At 40.4% G+C, this 22365-nt stretch overlaps 2 protein-coding genes across 3 annotated transcripts in view; one reads left to right on the top strand and one right to left on the bottom strand.

Annotated features, from left to right (window-relative positions):
* The window catches only part of LOC129842718 (zinc finger protein ZFP2-like), a 213879-nt gene that overhangs the window by 16491 nt on the left and 175023 nt on the right, over window positions 1–22365 (top strand). The gene's annotated exons all lie outside the window — the stretch shown is intronic.
* On the bottom strand, window positions 8580–21416 carry LOC129842713 (zinc finger protein ZFP2-like). The gene is made up of 3 exons (XM_055911336.1): window positions 21191–21416; window positions 18577–19084; window positions 8580–9953 (listed from the first exon to the last, which is right to left on the bottom strand). Exons 1-3 carry the CDS (start codon window positions 21414–21416, stop codon window positions 8642–8644), a joined length of 2046 nt encoding a protein of 681 aa, XP_055767311.1. The 3' UTR covers window positions 8580–8641.

Raw genomic sequence — 22365 nt, 5'->3', positions numbered from 1 at the left:
GTGAATTAATATTTGCAAAACAATTTACCAAACAAAACACATTACAAAATTGCAACATTTCTGCAGACATGTCAGACCATAATAAATAATACATTTACTTTGTATAGTGCTTTTCATGACATTTAAAATATATAAAATAGTGATGTACAATAAAAACAACATACATTAAAAATGAATCATAGGTAAACTAACAATATTGTAGACTTGATGCTAAATACAGATTTTTCCGCTTTAGTGTTTATATCATATCCACTTAGTTATGTTAGGAAGTTTGCCATCTTTATGACCGGCCCTGGTAACTTCACCCCAACTTCTCTTCTCCACAGAACACAGTAACTTAACAACATAAGTGTTTTTCTGACATTTTTGGGAAATTTACGGGAAAATAAAAAATACAGCCCTAGCAGAGCCCCAAGTCCCATGGGGACGTCCTCGAGGGCGTGGATGTTCTCCCCCATCAAAGGCCAGCGGGATTTCACTCTCATGGTGAAATGGATTTCAGACGATGTGCAGTAAAGGAGTGAAGGGCGGTGAAATCTGTGTCAACAAAAGTAAGAAAAGATTAATACACATACAATTAACAAAGAATATAACAAATGTTCAGCTGTAGTTTTATATCAGCATGCACACCTATGTTTATGAAGAAACAGATGATTGGTGCATAGGCATACCTTGTCACGGACATAGAGGCCACTCGGGTCCTCATTGAAGAGGTAGGGCAAGAGCAGAATCACTAGTGTGGTCTCCAGTCCTAGTAAAGTAAAGCAATGATCTTACTACAATTGATCATTTTATTACAAAATACATTAGAGAAAGGGAAGGAATAAGAGCAAATCCCTCTTCTGTATTGTCCTTCAGGAACTGTCAAAATAGCAGGATGATGTCCTCACCCCTTCCTCGCCTCTCCACCTCTGATAGTCCTTGAATTATCTTTTTGTCTATATCCATTCCATGGACTTGATTCATTTATGAGAAGATCTGAAAAGATCATTTGCACACATTTGTATGCTAATAGATTTCAGTTTGTATTGACTGCTATGTAGGTTAAATGTACACTTCAAATGCAGCTGTCCTACAACAGATCTGTACCTTCTTCTTGATCCCAATTGCATTGTGTCCATATTCTGTCCTATAAGAATTTCAAAGGAAGAGAAAATGTGTCAGAATAGTCTTACAAGCATTAAAACCTATATATATATACAAAATAAATATTGAAAGATAAATGGCATCGACATACAATGTAATGTAAAATAGAAGAACATATTGAAGAAAGCACTAGCCAATATAGTACTGCCATACAGTAACAGTACTGCCATACAGGCCTAATATCACATTTCAAGATATCTTTGTACACAAATTGTTCTATATTTTATCAGGCTGACTTGAAAGATTATATGCAACATTTTGCTGAGTAGCAATACTGTGTTTGGATTCTGAAGGGCATTTGTACAAAAGAGGTAGTCTGGACACTGTATTAATACCATTATGCATTTGAATCCCATCTACAGCTACCATCTAAGATATTCATTTCCCTCCACAAGGGTGCGTACATGTAACGTTTCCAAAACGGGATAGGATTGTCCATGTAACGTTTCCAAAACGGGATAGTATTGTCCATGTAACGTTTCCAAAATGGGATAGTATTGTCCATGTAACGTGTCCAAAATGGGATAGTATTGTCTATGTAACGTTTCCAAAATGGGATAGTATCGTCCATGTAACGTTATGCCCCCTTGTGAGTTAATAGTATTGCATGCTGTAGCAGGCCATATAAAGAGGAAGACCTCCATTGACGATTCAGTTCGTTGTAACATCTCGTCTAGACAGGTCACCGTCCTTAGTTAGTTAACGTTAGCTAGTTCATTATTACAAAAGAAAGAACTGCTCTAGATTGGAAACTTACGTTAATGAGTGTAAAGCCATGTTGGCTTTATGGAAACGATATACAATATATATGGGAAAGAATATAGTTGGGGGAAATAATCCAAACCTAGTTCTGCCTAGTTAGGACATAACGTTATCTAGCTAGATAACGGTACTGTACTGTAGCTCATACAACGCCGACGGTCAAACCCGGCTTTCTAATATTTACGGTAATTAGCTATAGTAACGTTATGGAAGATATTCACAGAAAACCATCATTATCTTCGTTATTCATTATTAGTATGTGATATTATTATATATAAATTATTTAGAGACATATTCAGAGCCAAACATCAACCCAACTTAACCTTTTTAACTGTTGTCGCATCCAAACTTGTCACCATCGTTTTCAGTTGTAATTGCGAAGTTCCCGGAAGAAGTCCAGCAACAACGGAGGTTCCTCGATGAACCCACCTTCTAACAAGTTCTTTGAAGAACCTTTTGGGGCTGTTTTTCATTGACCAAGAACCCTACGGTTCTTAGGGGATCTGAGAACAACTCCAGTTGAACCCTTCATTTTTAGAGTTGTAGTCGGCTCTATTTACTCTCAGATTCAACACATGATGATTAGCATCAAAGATCAAGTCAGCTGCTGCTGCTCTAATACAGTATGAGGTGAGACGGTGAACTGATGTTGAACCGGGTAGTCAGCTGCTGCTGCTCCAATACAGTATGAGGTGAGACGGTGAACTGATGTTGAACCGGGCAGTCAGCTGCTGCTGCTCCAATACAGTATGAGGTGAGACGGTGAACTGACGGTGAACTGGGCAGTCAGCTGCTGCTGCTCCAATACAGTATGAGGTGAGAAGGTGAACTGATGTTGAATCATAATTAAGTTAATAAAAATGTATTAGTGAAACTGTTAAAAAATAGTATATGGCAAATTAAATATATTACTCTATTGTTATCATATAGGAACATCATGGAATATTGTACATCATATTAAATATATTACTCTATTGTTATCATATAGAAAGATCATGGAATATTGTACATCATATTAAATATATTACTCTATTGTTATCATATAGAAACATCATGGAATATTGTACATCATTTTAGCATCAACATACATTATTGTTTCATTAAATTTCACATAATAAGGATATTTCATATTTTCAAGTTCAGAAGTCAGAACCCATCACCTGCTATGTAAAAGAGACAGAAGAATGCACAATGGTCAATGCTATCCGGGATCCTTGGGACATCCCTACCCTAAACCCTAACCTTAACCCTTTTAAATGTCAACTTCAACGGGCTAGGGACGTCCCAAGGATGTGTAATTTCTCACCCCTTTTGGCTGTAGGAAAGTTAATTTCTCCTCAGGCACACACATTTTTTCTTTGTTATTACCCGAGCCACTGTCTGTTCAGTCCGCTATCATCCAGAAGGCGAGGTCAGTACAGGTGCATCAAAGCTGGGACCGAGAGACTGAAGCTGTTTTTCCATCACTAACACAGAGAGGCTGCTGCCTACATACACAGACTTGAAATCATTGGCCACTTCAAGGAATGGAACACTAGTCACTTTAATAATGTTTACATATCTGGCATTACTCATCTCATATGTATATACTGTATTCTATCCTATTCTACTGTATCTTAGTCTATGTATTACTCATCTCATATGTATATACTGTATTCTATCCTATTCTACTGTATCTTAGTCTATGTATTACTCATCTCATATGTATATACTGTATTCTATCCTATTCTACTGTATCTTAGTCTATGTATTACTCATCTCATATGTATATACTGTATTCTATCCTATTCTACTGTATCTTAGTCTATGTATTACTCATCTCATATGTATATACTGTATTCTGTCCTATTCTACTGTATCCCAGTCTATGTATTACTCATCTCATATATATATATATACTGTATTCTATCCTATACTAATGTATCTTAGTCTATGTATTACTCATCTCATATGTATATACTGTATTCTATCCTATTCTACTGTATCTGTCTATGCCGCTCTGACATCGCTTATCCATATATTAATATATATGAGTCACTGGCTTACTGGTGCTTTTTCATGCCGTCCCTAGGAGGGGTGCGTCACTTGAGTGGGTTGAGTCACTGACGTGGTCTTCTTGGATATCATTGGATATAACTCCTGTCTGGGTTAGCCCCCCCACCCCCCTTGGGTTGTGCCATGGCGGAGATCTTTGTGGGCTATACTCGGCCTTCTCTCAGGATGGTAAGTTGGTGGTTGAAGATATCCCTCTAGTGGTGTGGGGGCTGTGCTTTGGCAAAGTGGGTGGGGTTATATCCTGCCTGTTTGGCCCTGTCTGGGGGTATCATCGGATGGGGCCACAGTGTCTCCTGAACCCTCTTGTCTCAGCCTCTAGTATTTATGCTGCAGTAGTTTGTGTCGGGGGGCTAGGGTCAGTCTGTTATATCTGGACTATTTCTCCTGTCTTATCTGGTGTCCTGTGTCAATTTAAGTATGCTCTCTCTAATTCTCTCTTCCTTTCTCTCTCTCGGAGGACCTGAGCCCTAGGACCATGCCTCAGGACTACCTGGCATGATGACTCCTTTCTCTCTCTCGGAGGACCTGAGCCCTAGGACCCTGCCTCAGGACTACCTGGCCTGGTGACTCCTTGCTGTCCCCTGGCCGTGCTGCTGCTCCAGTTTCAACTGTTCTGCCTACGGCTATGGAAACCTTACCTGTTCACCGGACGTGCTACCTGTCCCAGACCTGCTGTTTTCAACTCTCTAGAGACAGCAGGAGCATTTACTCCTGAGGTGCTGACCTGTTGCACCCTCGACAACTACTGTGATTATTATTATTTGACCATGCTGGTCATTTATGAACATCTTGGTCATGTTCTGTTATAATCTCCACCTGGCACAGCCAGAAGAGGACTGGCCACCCCTCATAGCCTGGTTTCTTCCTAGGTTTTGGACTTTCTAGGGAGTTTTTCCTAGCCACCGTGCTTCTACACCTGCATTGCTTGCTGTTCGGCGTTTTAGGCTGGGTTTCTGTACAGCACTTTGAGATATCAGCTGATGTAAGAAGGGCTTTATAAATACATTTGATTTGATTTATTCTTATTCCATTACTTAGATTTGTGTGTATTAGGTATTTGTTGTGACATTGTTAGATATTACTGCACTGTTCTAACTAGAAACACAATCATTTAGTTAGATATTACTGCGCTGTTGGAGCTAGGAACACAAGCATTTAGTTAGATATTACTGCACTGTTGGAGCTATGAACACAAGCATTTAGTTAGATATTACTGCACTGTTGGAGCTAGGAACACGAGCATTTAGTTAGATATTACTGCACTGTTGGAGCTAGGAACACAAGCATTTAGTTAGATATTACTGCACTGTTGTAGCTAGGAACACAATCATTTAGTTAGATATTACTGCACTGTTGGAGCTAGGAACACAAGCATTTAGTTAGATATTACTGTTGGAGCTAGGAACACAAGCATTTAGTTAGATATTACTGCACTGTTGGACCTAGGAACACAAGCATTTAGTTAGATATTACTGCACTGTTGGAGCTATGAACACAAGCATTTAGTTAGATACTACTGCACTGTTGGAGCTAGGAACACAAGCATTTAGTTAGATATTACTGTACTGATGGAGCTAGGAACACAAGCATTTAGTTAGATACTACTGTACTGTTGGAGCTAGAAACACACGCATTTAGTTAGATACTACTGTACTGATGGAGCTAGGAACACAAGCATTTAGTTAGATACTACTGTACTGTTGGAGCTAGAAACACAAGCATTTAGTTAGATATTACTGCACTGTTGGAGCTAGAAACACACGCATTTAGTTAGATACTACTGTACTGTTGGAGCTAGGAACACAAGCATTTAACTACACCCGCAATAACATACATATGTGACAAATAACATTTAAATTATTATGAAGGTCATTTGTGTAAAATGTACTTTTCCCCACTCCTTCACCCCATCTCTTTACATTGCTGATGCATATTCGGTGGCCTGACTGCATCCAGACTATGTCAAAGGCCCATCCTGGTAGATCTGAACCTAATGCAGCTTCGAGTGATCAGATGACAGAAGTCACATTTAGGTGCCAGGTGTAACTGAGGCCATAGATGCTCCATATCCATTACTGTGTTTGAGTGTTTTATATAATTTGACTAAATGTGTTTCTTTCTGTGTTACAGGGACAGTCAAGAAATGGAACAGCAAGGCCACAGAACATGACATAAGCAGAGCTGTGGGAGACCACCTCAAGCCCCTGGTAGAGCCGGGGGTGGTGTTTACCACTCCACCAGCAGAGCTGTGGGAGACCACCTCAAGCCCCTGGTAGAGCCGGGGGTGGTGTTTACCACTCCACCAGCAGAGCTGTGGGAGACCACCTCAAGCCCCTGGTAGAGCCGGGGGTGGTGTTTACCACTCCACCAGCAGAGCTGTGGGAGACCACCTCAAGCCCCTGGTAGAGCCGGGGGTGGTGTTTACCACTCCACCAGCAGAGCTGTGGGAGACCACCTCAAGCCCCTGGTAGAGCCGGGGTGGTGTTTACCACTCCACCACGCCTTCAGCAGGCTTGAAAAGTGGGATTGATACTGATTTTCATACTAAGATGGACCAAGACTCTGTTTTTTGGTCGTTCATTTGTTAAAATCAAATCAAGCTTTATTTATACAGCACATTTCAGACATGGATGCAACACAATGGCTTGAAAACAATGAAAATAACCAGAAATATTTAGTACACAAAAATAACAGGATAAAAAAAACAGAAGATTAACAACTGAAAGACCAATGAGCATTCTAAGGAAATGCCATTGATTTAAACACTAATTTGATGCAATATCCAACCCAAAATATAAGCTTGTTTTTAGGAGAGGTTCTCAAAGACACTATGGGGGTGTCGACTGAAAGTTGACTAGTAACAACAACTGGGACCTAAAAGACACCCACCATGAGACCCACTAAATCTGCCCAAGAAGAGGAAAACAAAAGAAAAACCCACAACAAACTTAAAGACAGGAAGCAAACCAAAAAGGTGGAGCAACTAAAGGTGTTGACTCTCCACATCTATCAAGACAACTGGAGCACTGGGCCAGACACTCTTAAATAGAACCCGGACCAGCTCAGGTGAAACACCTTCCCACTAACGAGATGGACAAGCCAGCACAGGTGTAACACATACTGACTAACGAGATAACACCAATCAATGCGCCCTACGTGCTAACGAGCTATACGGGCTAAACGAGCTATACGGGCTAAACGAGCTATACTTGCTAACGAGCTATACTTGCTAACGAGCTAGACGTGCTAACCAGCTAGACGTGCTAACAAGCTATACTTGCTAACGAGATATACTTGCTAACGAGCTAGACGTGCTAACGAGATATACTTGCTAACGAGCTATACTTGCTAACGAGCTAGACGTGCTAACGAGCTAGACGTGCTAACGAGCTAGACGTGCTGACGAGCTAGACGTGCTGACGAGCTAGACGTGCTAAAGTCCAACCTCAAAACATAAATGAAAAAAAATATACAATCATATAATTACTTTCTATAGAATCCTGAAACTCACCAGCTTCTAGAACTCTCGTCCTCCTAAAACTCTCATCGCCTTGGACAAAACTCAAATCAAATTGTATTAGTCATGTCTGATTTCAAGAGCTCCTGCAATATCCCGAGCTTCTCTCTCTTTTCAGGGTTCACTCGATAGGCATGTTGTTGGATCGGGGCCCAGTCCCCAATGTCCTGCTCTAGTACATTTGGGTTGGCACATCTGAGAATGATCCCTGATATTCTAAAAGCAGGATAACAATTTCAATATAATAGTACCCAAAAATGGTCAGTTTGTTGCATAAATAATTATGACTAAATGTTACATGAATTGTAAACATGAATTACCAAAAGCAAATGTACACCCCTTTGTTAATATGTATTGGCAATAATTAACTTAAGGGTGAGGCATGGAATAATAAAACATGTATCTTTTGTCAGGCTGAATGTTTGAATATATGAGGTGATTTGAGTCATGCTTCTTCAGTAGTGGAATAAAGACAATTAGCACTTGAATGTAGTCAATAAATACTGGAGTGATGTAGGATTGTTAATAAAATTGATTATAGACCAATTTATTATACTAAGTCTATGTGTTAAGGCTGCAAGTACGTTGAAATTAAGTTGTTTTCAAGTAATTTTTTAAAAAACGACCAGAAAATACATTTTTTAACTTTCACTTTCAACTACAACTGAACATATATTGGACGTCGGGGATAGCCTTCTTTTCAACGTCTTTTCAATTACATTTTGCTAAGTGGGAATAGCGCAATGTCAAAACACAGTTTTAACGTGTCCAAATCAATAACCAATATGCAGAAACAGTTTGGGATATATTGAAAACCTAAACATTTTGAAGTGTTGCATTTTGATTCAAGTGGGTAACCAACGTGGTAAGTGTAACACAACTCTATTATTGTTAGTCACATTTTGTTAAATCTCATAAATAGTACTCTTTCAATTCAGAGCCTGGATTTCCCCCTGAGGCTAATATACATACCATGCTGCAATCAATTGAACAGGGCAAACGATAAGGTCATCATTAAAATACTCCTACTACAATGTTAAAACATTCTACATGGTGACCTCATTAAAATACTCCTTCTACAATGTTAAAACATTCTACATTGTGACATCGTTTCATTGATATCACGAAATAACTCCTTTGATCAGAGATCTTTGTCTCTTGTCAGCTATAAGGTTTCTCTCCTGTGTGTATTCTCTGGTGTAATGTCAGCTGGCCAGATCGAACAAAACTTTTCCCACATTGACCACAGCTATACGATTTCTCTCCTGTGTGTATTCTCTGGTGTAGAGTCAGATTGCCAGATGTAGTACAACTCTTCCCACATTGACGACAGCTGTAAGGTTTCTCTCCTGTGTGTGTTCTCTGGTGTACAGTCAGATTGCTAGATGTAGTAAAACTCTTCCCACATTGACCACAGCTGGAAGGTTTCTCTCCTGTGTGAATTCTCTGGTGTAGAGTCAGATGGCCAGATCGACCAAAACTCTTCCCACATTGACCACAGCTATAAGGTTTCTCTCCTGTGTGTATTCTCTGGTGTAGAGTCAGATGGCCAGATGTAGTAAAACTCTTCCCACATTGACCACAGCTGTAAGGTTTCTCTCCTGTGTGTGTTCTCTGGTGTCGAGTCAGATGGCCAGATGTAGTAAAACTCTTCCCACATTGACCACAGCTGTAAGATTTCTCTCCTGTGTGTGTTCTCTGGTGTAGAGTCAGAGTGCTAGATGCACCAAAACTCTTCCCACATTGACCACAACTATAAGGTTTCTCTCCTGTGTGTGTTCTCTGGTGTGATGTCAGGTGGCCAGATCGACCAAAACTCTTCCCACATTGACCACAGCTAAAAGATTTCTCTCCTGTGTGTGTTCTCTGGTGTAATGTTAGCTGGCCAGATGTAGTAAAACTCTTCCCACATTGACCACAACAATAAGGTTTCTCTCCTGTGTGTGTTCTCTGGTGTACAGTCAGACTGCTTGATGTAGTAAAACTCTTCCCACATTGATCACAGCTATAAGGTTTCTCTCCTGTGTGTGTTCTCTGGTGTAGAGTCAGATTGTTAGATGTAGTTAAACTCTTCCCACATTGATCACAGCTATACGGTTTCTCTCCTGTGTGTGTTCTCTGGTGTGATGTCAGCTTGCTAGATGTAGTAAAACTCTTCCCACATTGATCACAGCTATAAGATTTCTCTCCTGTGTGTGTTCTCTGGTGTAATGTCAGCTTGCTTGATGTAGTAAAATTCTTCCCACATTGACCACAGCTATAAGGCTTCTCTCCTTTGTGTGTTCTCTGGTGAATTGTAATGCCTGATGAGGTGAATCTCTTCCCACAGTCAGAGCAGCAGTGAGTTCTCTTCCCTGTGGATCTCTGCTGGTGTTTCTTGAGGTGTTCTGATCTGGAGAGACTCTTCTCTGCCTCTACAGCATCATGAGGTTGTTGAGGCTCCCCAGAGGATCCACGATAGTCCCGTATCTCTCCTGTGTGAACAACAAAGTCAGACAGATGATTAAAGGCCCACAACAAAGTCAGACAGATGATTAAAGGCCCACAACAGCGGTAATCCACTGTAAAAGGTGATGCCAACAGCATAGCCATGATGTTGTACAACAATTGATGTCTGTAATGAATGTTAAAATTATTTGACAATTGTCTTAAAATGAGCAACAAGGCATATTTTGTCTTGTTTTCACATTAGTAGTAACATCTAAGATTGTAGACTAGAAATAAATTATTCATGTTGTTGATACTCTAAGCAGTGAGCCAGACAACTTTTGGTCTCCAATATAGGCCCCTTTCTGTGTTTGCTAAAATTGCGGCAGGAGGGCGATGCAACACAACTTGATTGTAGAAACTCCTCCCTGCTAATGAGGAAACCACTAGATATGGATGTAGTATATCTGCTAATGAGGAAACCACTAGTTATGGAAGTAGTATATCTGGTAATGAGGAAACCACTAGTTATGGATGTAGTATATCTGGTAATGAGGAAACCACTAGTTATGGATGTAGTATATCTGGTAATGAGGAAACCGCTAGTTATGGATGTAGTATATCTGGTAATGAGGAAACCACTAGTTATGGATGTAGTATATCTGGTAATGAGGAAACCACTAGTTATGGATGTAGTATATCTGGTAATGAGGAAACCACTAGTTATGGATGTAATATATCTGGTAATCAGGAAACCACTAGTTATGGATGTAATATATCTGGTAATGAGGAAACCACAAGTTATGGATGTAGTATATCTGGTAATGAGGAAACCACTAGTTATGGATGTAGTATATCTGGTAATGAGGAAACCACTAGTTATGGACGTAGTATATCTGCCAGGAGCAAAAATGGTGAGCAAAGATTTTAGTTTTTCACAATGTATTCTGAATGTGAAAAGGGGAAAACTCAGGGGAGTAACCTCCATGTCCAGGTTGATTATGAGTACATTTCACACTACTTTGGATTATAATTGTAAGGCTCGTTTGAATGTCCTGCTTTATATAATGTTTGTGTGATCATCGCAAATCAACCGCTTTGTCAATAGGGGGCGCAGTTAGCATTTTTTATTTCTGGGTGTCGCCAAATTAAACTGCCTCGTGCTCAATTCTTGCTCATACAATATGCATATTATTAATTCTATTGGATAGAAAACACTCTCTAGTTTCATAAACCGTTGGAATTATGTCTGTGGGTGACCCAGAACTCTTTCTACAGCGAAATCCATGACAGGTACTGCGATGGTCTGAGAGCGAAGCTCTGGTTTCAGATCAGTTTTAAAAGTCTGTGTGTATCCTATGGTACGACATGAACTGCACCCGCCTTCCCCTGGATGTCAGTAACCAATGAGAAGTGGAATGGGCTTGCTGCGTAGCTCTCAGAGGTTATAAAAGGCCAAGGAGTGAGAGTAGCCTTCCTTTCGACGCTGAGCATTGCGCAGAGAGGGACCTTAGGATGCCATTTTCAAACGCTCAATTATCAACGTTAGATGTATCCGTCTGTAATTTAATTAGACATAGGTGTTAGAAGCATCATAACGAAGCTATTTTAAACCGAGTTATATCAGATTATGCGAGTATATTGCTATTTTTCGGAATTTCCTCATTATTGCGCCTTGAGGATTTGGACACGTTGGGGCAAAATAGCTATTGTTAGCTATTGTTAGCTGCTATATCAGAAGTTGAATGCAACGTTTTACAACCAAGCAACGATTCTTTTGGACAAAGAACCACCATGCCAAGATTCTGATGGAAGCTCGTCGAAAAGTAAGAGCTATTTATGATGTTATTCCGTTTTTATGTGGAAAAATGTAAACTCCATAATGGCGATTAGTGACGCGATTATTGCAGCACTAGTCTGGCTGTAACGCACACTGTATGTCTAGTAACGTTAATTTTAAAAATCTAACTCAGCGGTTGCATTAATAACTAATGCATCTTTCATTTCATGTCCAACCTGTATTTTTTTTTGTCAAGTTTATGAATAGTTTTCGATAAAAATAGTTGTATATTCAATATGGCGCCGGGCAGATTGCTTGGGTAGTTGGGCACTATTTCCATTGTGTAAGCACGATTTGTGCCGCTAAATATGCACATTTTCGATCAAACTCTATAAGGATTGTGTAATATGATGTTATAGGAGTGTCATCGGAAGAATTCTGAGAAGGTTAGTGAAAAAATTTATATATTTTGGTGATGATAAAGATATCGCTCTCTTTGGCTTGAATTCATGCTGGGGTAACGTTTGCACATGTGGTATGCTAACTTATGATTTATTTATTGTGTTTTCGCTGTAAAACGCTTAGAAAATCTGTAATATTGTCTGAAATCACAAGATCTGTGTCTTTCCATTGCTATGCTTTGTCTATTTTTATGAACTGTTTTATGATGAGTAAATTGGTCTGTTATGTTATTAATGTTTTATGATTAGTAATTAAATATGTTATCAGACTGTCATCTGATGAGGTTTTTTCTTGGTTAGTGGCTATCAATATCTTTATTTGGCCGAATTGGTGATAGCTAGTGGTGTAGAGAAAAAATGGTGGACAAAGAAAAATGGTGTATTTTGCTAACGTGGTTAGCTAATAGATTTGCATATTGTGTCTTCCCTGTAAAACATTTTAAAAAACAGAAATGATGGGTTTATTCACAAGATCTGTATCTTTCATCTGGTGTCTTGGACTTGTGATTTAATGATATTTAGATGCTACTATTTACTTGTGAAGCTATGCTAGCTATGCTAATCAGTGTGGGGAAGGTGGGGGGTGCTCCCGGATCCGGGTTTGGGAGGCAGTAAAAGTTAACCACCACATTTGGCGATGGGGATGTGAATCTTCACTTGGTGACCGCTCCTGATGACCTGGCTCCTGACGACCTGGGTAAATGACCTGGCTCCTGATGACCTTGGTAAATGACCTGGCTCCTGATGACCTGGGTAAATTACCTGGCTCCTGACGACCTGGGTAAATGACCTGGCTCCTGATGACCTGGGTAAATGCCCTCAAACCTAGTTAAAAAAAAAAAGAGGTGAGCGAAACATGCAAAGTGTAGTTTATATACAAGTCTAGTAAGCTCTGAGTGTGTATTCCTGTGTGAGTGGGGCACCTTGGAGGTGTAGACAGGACCGAGTCAGTGAAGGATGATCTGAGAGTCAGTCGACTCTCACTCTCTCCATTGATTCATTTCTGAGAAGATCTGAAAAGATCATTTGTACACATTTGTGTGCTAATAGATTTCAGTTTTATTGACTGCTATGTAGGTTAAATGTACACTTCAAATGCAGCTGTCCTACAACAGATCTGTACCTTCTTCTTGATTCCAATTGCATTGTGTCCATGTTCTGTCCTATAAGAATTTCAAAGGAAGAGAAAATGTGTCAAGCAATTAAATATATATATTAAATAAATATTGAAAGATAAATGGCATTGACATACAATGTAATGTAAAATAGAAGAACATATTGGAGAAAGCACAAGCCAATACAGTACTGCCATACAGTAACAGTACTGCCATACAGGCCTAATATCACATTTCAAGATATCTTTGTACACAAATTGTTCAATATTTTATCATTATACAAAAGAGGTAGTCTAGACACTGTATTAATACCATTATCCATTTGAATCCCATCTACAGCTACCATCTAAGATATTAATTTCCCTCCACAAGGTGGCGGACATGTAACGTTTCCAAAATGGGACAGTATTGTACATGTAACGTTATGCCCCCTTGTGAGTTAATAGTATTGCATGCTGTAGCAGGCTATATAAAGAGGAAGACCTCCATTGACGATTCAGTTCGTTGTAACATCTCGTCTGGACAGGTCACCGTCCTTAGTTAGTTAGTTAACGTTAGCTAGTTCATTATCACAACAGTGAGAACTGCTCTAGATTGGAAACTTACGTTAATGAGTGTAAAGCCATGTTGACTTCATGGAAACGATATACAATATATGGGAAAGAATATAGTTGAGGGAAATAATCCAAACCTAGTTGTGCCTAGTTAGGACATAACGTTAGCTAGCTAGATAACGGTACTGTACTGTAGCTCATACAACGCCGACGGTCAAAAACGGCTTTCTAATATTTACGTTAATTAACTATAGTAACGTTATGGAAGATATTCACAGAAAACCATTGTCTTCGTTATTCATTACTAGTATGTTATATTATTATTATATAAATTATTTCGAGACATATTCAGAGCCAAACATCAACCCAACTTAACCTTTTTTAACTGTTGTCGCATCCAAACTTGCCACCATCGTTTTCAGTTGTAATTGCGAAGTTCCCGGAAGAAGTCCAGCAACAACGGAGGTTCCTCGATGAACCCACCTTCTAACAAGTTCTTTGAAGAACCTTTTGGGGCTGTTTTTCATTGACCAAGAATCCTACGGTTCTTAGGGGATCTGAGGACAACTCCAGTTGAACCCTTCATTTTTAGAGTTGTAGTCGGCTCTATTTACTCTCAGATTCAACACATGATGATTTGCATCAACGATCAAGTCAGCTGCTGCTGCTCCAATACAGTATGAGGTGAGACTGTGAACTGATGTTGAACTGGGCAGTCAGCTGCTGCTGCTCTAATACAGTATGAGGTGAGAAGGTGAACTGATGGTGAACTGGGCAGTCAGCTGCTGCTGCTCCAATACAGTATGAGGTGAGATGGTGAACTGATGTTGAACCGGGCAGCCAGCTGCTGCTGCTCCAATACAGTATGAGGTGAAACGGTGAACTGACGTTGAATCATAATTAAGTTAATAAAAATGTATTAGTGAAACTGTTAAATAGTATATTGTCACGAACCGGCTCAAAGCCCGTAACAAAAGGGAGACACGTGGAGACAAGAAGTAACAAAATATATATTTATTAAATAAAGAAACTATGTATAATATACAATGGTGTGTGTAATCAGTAATCAGTAGTGTAAGTGAATGTTTTGCATGGATGAATGTGATAATGCAAGGTGTTGAAAGATGCTAAAACAAACAACCAAAAAGCACAACCAAACGCAACAAAAATATATCAAAATGTCTGTATGGAGAGAGTCTCCTTGATGAATGGGGAAGTGGTGATTTTATCCTGGGAGAGTGGGCCCAGGTGTTTCCCATGTAGCTGACGACCCTCCCAACTCCGCCCACCGGCATCCTAATAGGGAAACAAGAGCAAGGAGAGAGAGAAAACGGTAGACAGAGTGGGAGGGTCGTCACAATATGGCATATGAAATATATTACGCTATTGTTATCATATAGAAACATCATGGAATATTGTACATCATATTAAATATATTTCTCTATTGTTATCATCTAGAAACATCATGGAATATTGTACATCATATTAAATATATTACTCTATTGTTATCATATAGAAACATCATGTAATATTGTACATCATATTAAATATATTTCTATATTGTTATCATATAGAAACATCATGGAATATTGTACATCATATTAAATATATTACTCTATTGTTATCATATAGAAACATCATGGAATATTGTACATCATATTAAATATATTACTCTATTGTTATCATATAGAAACATCATGTAATATTGTACATCATATTAAATATATTTCTCTATTGTTATCATATAGAAACATCATGGAATATTGTACATCATATTAAATATATTACTCTATTTTTATCATATAGAAACATCATGGAATATTGTACATCATATTAAATATATTACTCTATTGTTATCATATAGAAACATCATGGAATATTGTACATCATATTAAATATATTACTCTATTGTTATCATATAGAAACATCATGGAATATTGTATTAGCATCAAAATACATTACTGTTTCATTCAATTTCACATAAGGATATTTCATATTTTCAAGTTCAGAAGTCAGAACCCATCACCTACTATGTAAAAGAGACAGAAGAATGCACAATGGTCAATGCTATCCGGGATCCTTGGGACATCCCTACCCTAAACCCTAACCTTAACCCCTACCATAACCATTTTAAACGTCAACTTCTGTTTGTAGCATGGTTCGTTCTGCGTTGTGTACTGTCTACCCGCAACCCCTACCGTAACCATTTTAAATGTCAAAGGCCCATCCTGGTAGATCTCAACCTAATGCAGCTTGGAGTGATCAGATGACAGAAGTCACATTTAGGTGCCAGGTGTAACTGAGGCCATAGATGCTCCATACCCATTACTTTTAATGTTTTATATAATATGACTAAATTTGTTTCTTTCTGTGTTGCAGGGGCAGTAAAGAAATGGAACAGCAAGGCCACAGAACATGACATAAGCAGAGCTGTGGGAGACCACCTCAAGCCCCCTGGTAGAGCCGGGGGTGGTGTTTACCACTCCACCAGCAGAGCTGTGGGAGACCACCTCAAGCCCCCTGGTAGAGCCGGGGGTGGTGTTTACCACTCCACCAGCAGAGCTGTGGGAGACCACCTCAAGCCCCTGGTAAAGCCGGGGGTGGTGTTTACCACTCCACCAGCAGAGCTGTGGGAGACCACCTCAAGCCCCTGGTAGAGTCGGGACACCTTCCTGTTCAAGTGAGCACATCACAACAAGGTGAGTCCAAAAATGTATTGGATGCTGCTCTATAAATGATGTACTATGCCAGGGAGATGTGTATACTGTAGCTAAGAAAGTAATACTAAGTGTATGTTGTGTAGTAAGGTGTTAATAGCCCATGTGCCTCACCTGAATAATTTGGTCCCTTTCCCCTCTCATAATTTAGCCTACTGCTCTGACTTGGTGCTGCACATGTAGACTATAGCCTTTGGAGAAATGTCATCATCAAATATTGTAAGAGCTTTCAAAGTCTGCTTACATAGAGTTATGACTTGGTGTACAGGGAGAATACTGTAAGAGCGGCCCATAATCAACATTTCTAAAGTGCTGAACTAAGGGTTATATTGACTGGGTCCGTACAGCTCTCTCATTAATGTCTTCATCAAAATTACGGATTGCCGGTAGTCCACTTGTTGTCCCCTTATGCCATAGTTTGTACATCTCAATTGTCAGTAGAAACCACATTTGTTTAAGCAAGTCAGCCATATCAGCTATGGTTTTTAAAAAGGATTCACTCCATGGTGCTGAAAAGAAAGCTCTGCTGTTGGGATAGCTTTATGTCGACCATAACAGTTTGTCGGCACCGTTTGTCAAAGTTATAGTGCAATTAATGTATTGTTTAGTGTTGTGTTGTGTAGTGGCTTTGCTGGCATTCATCTAAAACATTTTGGGGGAGTTTTCCCCACCAAGATGTACATGCTGCAATCACCACTGGGTGAATTATAACACATCAACCCTGTTACCTATAGATAGACAGTCTAGAAATCTTTAAACTATTTCCATTTGTTTGGTAAGCTTGCATTCCATTCCCCCTGTCACATGGAGATCTATGATTGATTCTAAATGAAATAGTCAACTCTGTTAGTCAACCCTGTCACTTTATTTGGCACTTAATAGGCACTTGCTATAGTATGTATTTTTTTAAACTTTTGAGATGGGAAAACATGTGTTTTATTAAGTTGAACATGTGCTCTTTATGACAGAATGTTAGAATTAGGTGAAATAAAAGTTACACTCCCCAAAAGGTCCTCAACTGGTGGAATGACCCAAGTACTGAACTGGAGGTGGGAGAGCTAACGATGCGTCTACAGTTGCTCTCTCCTCAGATTCTTAGAGAAGCTATTTCAATCTGATATTTCTCCTCTGGTCTAAAATAGATGTGTATAGAGGACTCCTCTCTAATATAACATGCCACACATTGTAGCAAACTGATGGAATGTTTGGTGTCTCATTGTAAGTCTAACATCTACCATGACTACAGGATGGTTCAATTCTAATAAATAACAAAACAATCCACACCGTAACAACAATATTGTTTTTTAAATTTAATGCTTTTATTAAAACGTAAAACTTTAATAACAAAAATGACATCGTCAAACATCACTGCCCTGACTTGAGTAGCTCTGCCCGGGGATGGAGCCAGCAACTTAGCTGCTACCGGTCCGGTCCAGGCTACCTGCAGACCTCCTCCCAGACCTCCTTTTCAGCACCTCCCCTTAACAGGTGAGGTGGTGGAAATGATCAGAGTTGCCTTCAACTTGAATAAAGATGAGAAACTCTGGCTTGTGGAGCCACTGGTCTGAGGGGAGGACTTCTGTTTAAACCATTTCCATTTTGGGGATATTTTCTAGGACTGTAGAGGTGGTGATCAGAGATGAATTTAATTAGGATAAAGATGAGAACCTCTGCTCTGGGGAGGAGAGTCACTGACCTTCGATGGTTTGTTGCCTGATAAAGAGGATACTTGCTGGCTTGAGGAGACGATCATGTTTTGTGGAGGAAATGTGGCTTGATGACTTAAAGAGGAGGAGGAATTATTGGGCAACCCTTTTAATGACCAACGTAACCTTAGTGGAACTGTGGCTTCTTCGAGTTCCAGCTCTAGGCAGACAGCACGTCAGGAATGCTGTAAGACATCAGAGACAGGTAAGTATCTATATATTTACATGTGTGTTGCATGTACACTAAACCCTCACATTTGGATAATGTCACTTTTTAAAGTGACAACATATATATTAACAGTGTAAAACATGAATAGATGTTTAAACATTCTTTACCCCATCTTAATTCTCTTCCAGATGCCTGGCCTTTTCTTCTTCTTGGAGGTTGGCTCTGATGTTTCAGCCTCTTCTGGAGCTTCTAGCTGCTGGCTCTCTGGCCCCCCCTGTTGGTTCTCTGGCCACTCCTGCTGGTTCTCTGAACTCCCCTCCTGGATCTCTGCCCATGCCTGTTGCCTCCTTGGCCTTTCCTGGTGGCCATCTCCAGATCCAGTGGGCTGTGTTGTCTCCAGATAATCGTGGCTGTGTTGGGTGGTTAGACACCGGGTGTTGATTTGAGCATCAGCCTCCAGATTCATCTGCTCCAGGTAATGTCCCTTCATCTTCCCCCTCTCCTCCTTCAGTTTCTGATGAGTTTGTTTTTTAAGCAGGGACTGCTCTCTCCACTGCTTATTAAAATCCTCCATCTTCTTCCTTCTCTTCTCAGCCTTCAGCAGCTCCTTCCTCTTCTCCCTCTCTCTCTCTGCCCGTGTCATGGTGGCTGTTAGCCTTGTGTGTCGAGGGATGGCTGGTAGGGGAGAAGAAGTAGAGTTCACATTTAACTTAGGGATCTGGTATCAACTTAAATGTAATGGACACAGGGAATGAAGAATAGAAAACACAATTTAATCTCAATGATTCTTTACTCTTTTCAGTTGAGCAAGGCATGGAATTTGTCAATAAAGTGCAATAATTCCCGAATTGACCCTAAGTTGAACATGAGTCCCGAATGGCACCTATTCTTTGTATAGTGCCAGGGCATATGTGATCGCTTAGGGCCGCATGGCCACTAGTAGGGCATATGTGATCGCTTAGGGACGCATGGCCACTAGTAGGGCAAATGTGATCGCTTAGGGCCGCATGGCCACTAGTAGGGCATATGTGATCGCTTAGGGCCGCATGGCCACTAGCAGGGCATATGTGATCGCTTAGGGCCGCAAGGCCACTAGTAGGGCATATGTGATCGCTTAGGGCCGCATGGCCACTAGTAGGGCATATGTGATCGCTTAGGGCCGCATGGCCACTAGCAGGGCATATGTGATCGCTTAGGGCCGCAAGGCCACTAGTAGGGCATATGTGATCGCTTAGGGCCGCAAGGCCACTAGTAGGGCATATGTGATCGCTTAGGGCCGCATGGCCATTAGTAGGGCATATGTGATCGCTTAGGGCCGCATGGCCACTAGTAGGGCATATGTGATCGCTTAGGGCCGCATGGCCACTAGTAGGGCATATGTGATCGCTTAGGGCCGCATGGCCACTAGTAGGGCATATGTGATCGCTTAGGGCCGCATGGCCACTAGTAGGGCACATGTGATCGCTTAGGGGCGGATGGACACTAGAAGCCCCCGGATCCCCCCAAAACACGTTTTAGTGTGTGTTTTAGGAACTCTTTCTGGGTCTCTACTTAGTCCTGAGAGTTAGACTAGTAGATGACACAACTCTATCTGGGTCTCTACTTAGTCTTGAGAGTTAGACTAGTAGATAACACAACTCTATCTGGGTCTCTACTTAGTCTTGAGAGTTAGACTAGTAGATGACACAACTCTATCTGGGTCTCTACTTAGTCTTGAGAGTTAGACTAGTAGATGACACAACTCTATCTGGGTCTCTACTTAGTCTTGAGAGTTAGACTAGTAGATAACACAACTCTATCTGGGTCTCTACTTAGTCTTGAGAGTTAGACTAGTAGATAACACAACTCTATCTGGGTCTCTACTTAGTCTTGAGAGTTAGACTAGTAGATAACACAACTCTATCTGGGTCTCTACTTAGTCTTGAGAGTTAGACTAGTAGATAACACAACTCTATCTGGGTCTCTACTTAGTCTTGAGAGTTAGACTAGTAGATAACACAACTCTATCTGGGTCTCTACTTAGTCTTGAGAGTTAGACTAGTAGATAACACAACTCTATCTGGGTCTCTACTTAGTCTTGAGAGTTAGACTAGTAGATGACACAACTCTATCTGGGTCTCTACTTAGTCTTGAGAGTTAGACTAGTAGATGACACAACTCTATCTGGGTCTCTACTTAGTCTTGAGAGTTAGACTAGTAGATGACACAACTCTATCTGGGTCTCTACTTAGTCTTGAGAGTTAGACTAGTAGATGACACAACTCTATCTGGGTCTCTACTTAGTCTTGAGAGTTAGACTAGTAGATGACACAACTCTATCTGGGTCTCTACTTAGTCTTGAGAGTTAGACTAGTGGATGACACAACTCTATCTGGGTCTCTACTTAGTCTTGAGAGTTAGACTAGTAGATGACACAACTCTATCTGGGTCTCTACTTAGTCTTGAGAGTTAGACTAGTAGATGACACAACTCTTTATGGGTCTCTACTTAGTCTTGAGAGTTAGACTAGTAGATGACACAACTCTATCTGGGTCTCTACTTAGTCTTGAGAGTTAGACTAGTAGATGACACAATGTACCATTTAAACACGTGGTTGTTACATCAGCAGTATGTTTCTTGTTGTGTCAGTCAGTCACTCAATTAGCCATGTCAGCTAACATATTCTTTACACAGTAGTTTTATATTGAAACAATGATGCAACATGATGACTGGTGTGTAACTGATGTGTGTAGAGGAGACTAAAGAGGATGATGTCATAAGCAGAGGGAAAACAGGTCTTACCTATGTGGACGATCTTATAGCCCTCCTCAGCTTCTCTCTGATAGGTTCTCTCGATCTTCTTGAGGTTCCTCTTCTCCCACTTCTTATTTATCCAGCCCACAGCTCTCCTTCGGATACTTTTATCAGGTGGGAGAATGTCCTCCTTGTCTTCTTCCTTTTCCTCCTCCTCCTCTAAGTCACCCCTCTTGTGCTTTTCAAGGAATTCCCTTCTTTCCTCTTCCACCATCTCCTCTCTTCTGTTTGCCTCTATTATCTCTCTCTCTCTGATTAAAGCTAAATGGCCTTTAACGGCTCTCTTTCTCTCCTCCTCTCTCTCTTCCTCTCTCTGCCTCTCCTCCTCTCTTAGTCTGAACATTTCTTTCTGTCTAGCAATTTCAATCTCTTGTTTTTTATCCTGCTCCTCTTGTTGTCTTGCCCTCTCCTGTTTTCTTTCCATCTCCAGTCGTCTTTCCTCCTTCTCCCTCCTGATTTGTTGTCCTCTTTCTATGTGTTCTCGTTCCCCCTTCAACACTTCTAACCTTCTCTCTTTACGTCTATTGAAGACTTCCCGTGCTTTTGCTTTAACATTAACTACTACATGTTTCTTCATGCTTACTTCCTTTGCTCTCTCTTCTCTTTCCCTGTACTCTTCCTCTGCTTCCTTAATCACTTCATGCTTGTCTTCCATCTCTCTCTCCTGTTCTATCTCCAGTTCATTCTGTCCCTCAATTTCCCCCAAAATATTTTTCTGCCCCTCCTTTCTTCTTCCTGCTTCCTCCCTCTCTCTCATGATCATCTTTTCTTTCTCCATCTCTTTCTGTTGCCGATCTTTTAATTCCATCTCTCTCTGATTCTCGTTGTCTTTCTCCCTTTCTTTCTCCTTCTCCATTTGTTTTTGTCTCTCCTCTTGTTGTTGTCCTCTGTGTATCTCTTCTATCTCTCTCTGTGTATTGTTCTCCCTCTCTCTTTCCTCCTTCTCCATGTCAATTTGCTTCTGTTTACATCGTTCTTCTTCATTCTCTCTTTCAATCTCTCTCTGTCTCTCTTCTTCTCTTTCCATATTTTTCTGTCTCTTCTCCATTCTCTTCCTTTTGATCTCTCTCTGTTTCTCTTTTTCACTCCCTCTTTCTTCCTCTTCCATCTCTATGTGCTTCTGTTTGTGTCTCTCCTCTTCTTCTTCTCTCTCCATCTCCTTC

This window comes from Salvelinus fontinalis, unplaced genomic scaffold (assembly GCF_029448725.1).
Source record: "Salvelinus fontinalis isolate EN_2023a unplaced genomic scaffold, ASM2944872v1 scaffold_0062, whole genome shotgun sequence".
Classification (NCBI taxonomy): Eukaryota; Metazoa; Chordata; class Actinopteri; order Salmoniformes; family Salmonidae; genus Salvelinus; species Salvelinus fontinalis.
This window is presented reverse-complemented; position numbering and strand designations above follow the sequence as displayed.

What these genes read in the sequence shown, in the direction of transcription:
- LOC129842713 (XM_055911336.1), bottom strand. Translation starts at nt 21,416, where the DNA reads ATGGTGGAAGAGGAAAGAAGGGAATTCCTTGAAAAGCACAAGAGGGGT. An exon ending in CTATAAGATCGTCCACATAG is followed by an intron (nt 19,085 to 21,190) that starts GTAAGACCTGTT and finishes CTCCCCTACCAG; the next exon opens with CCATCCCTCGACACACAAGG. An exon ending in TGGAAGAGAATTAAGATGGG is followed by an intron (nt 9,954 to 18,576) that starts GTAAAGAATGTT and finishes TGTTCACACAGG; the next exon opens with AGAGATACGGGACTATCGTG.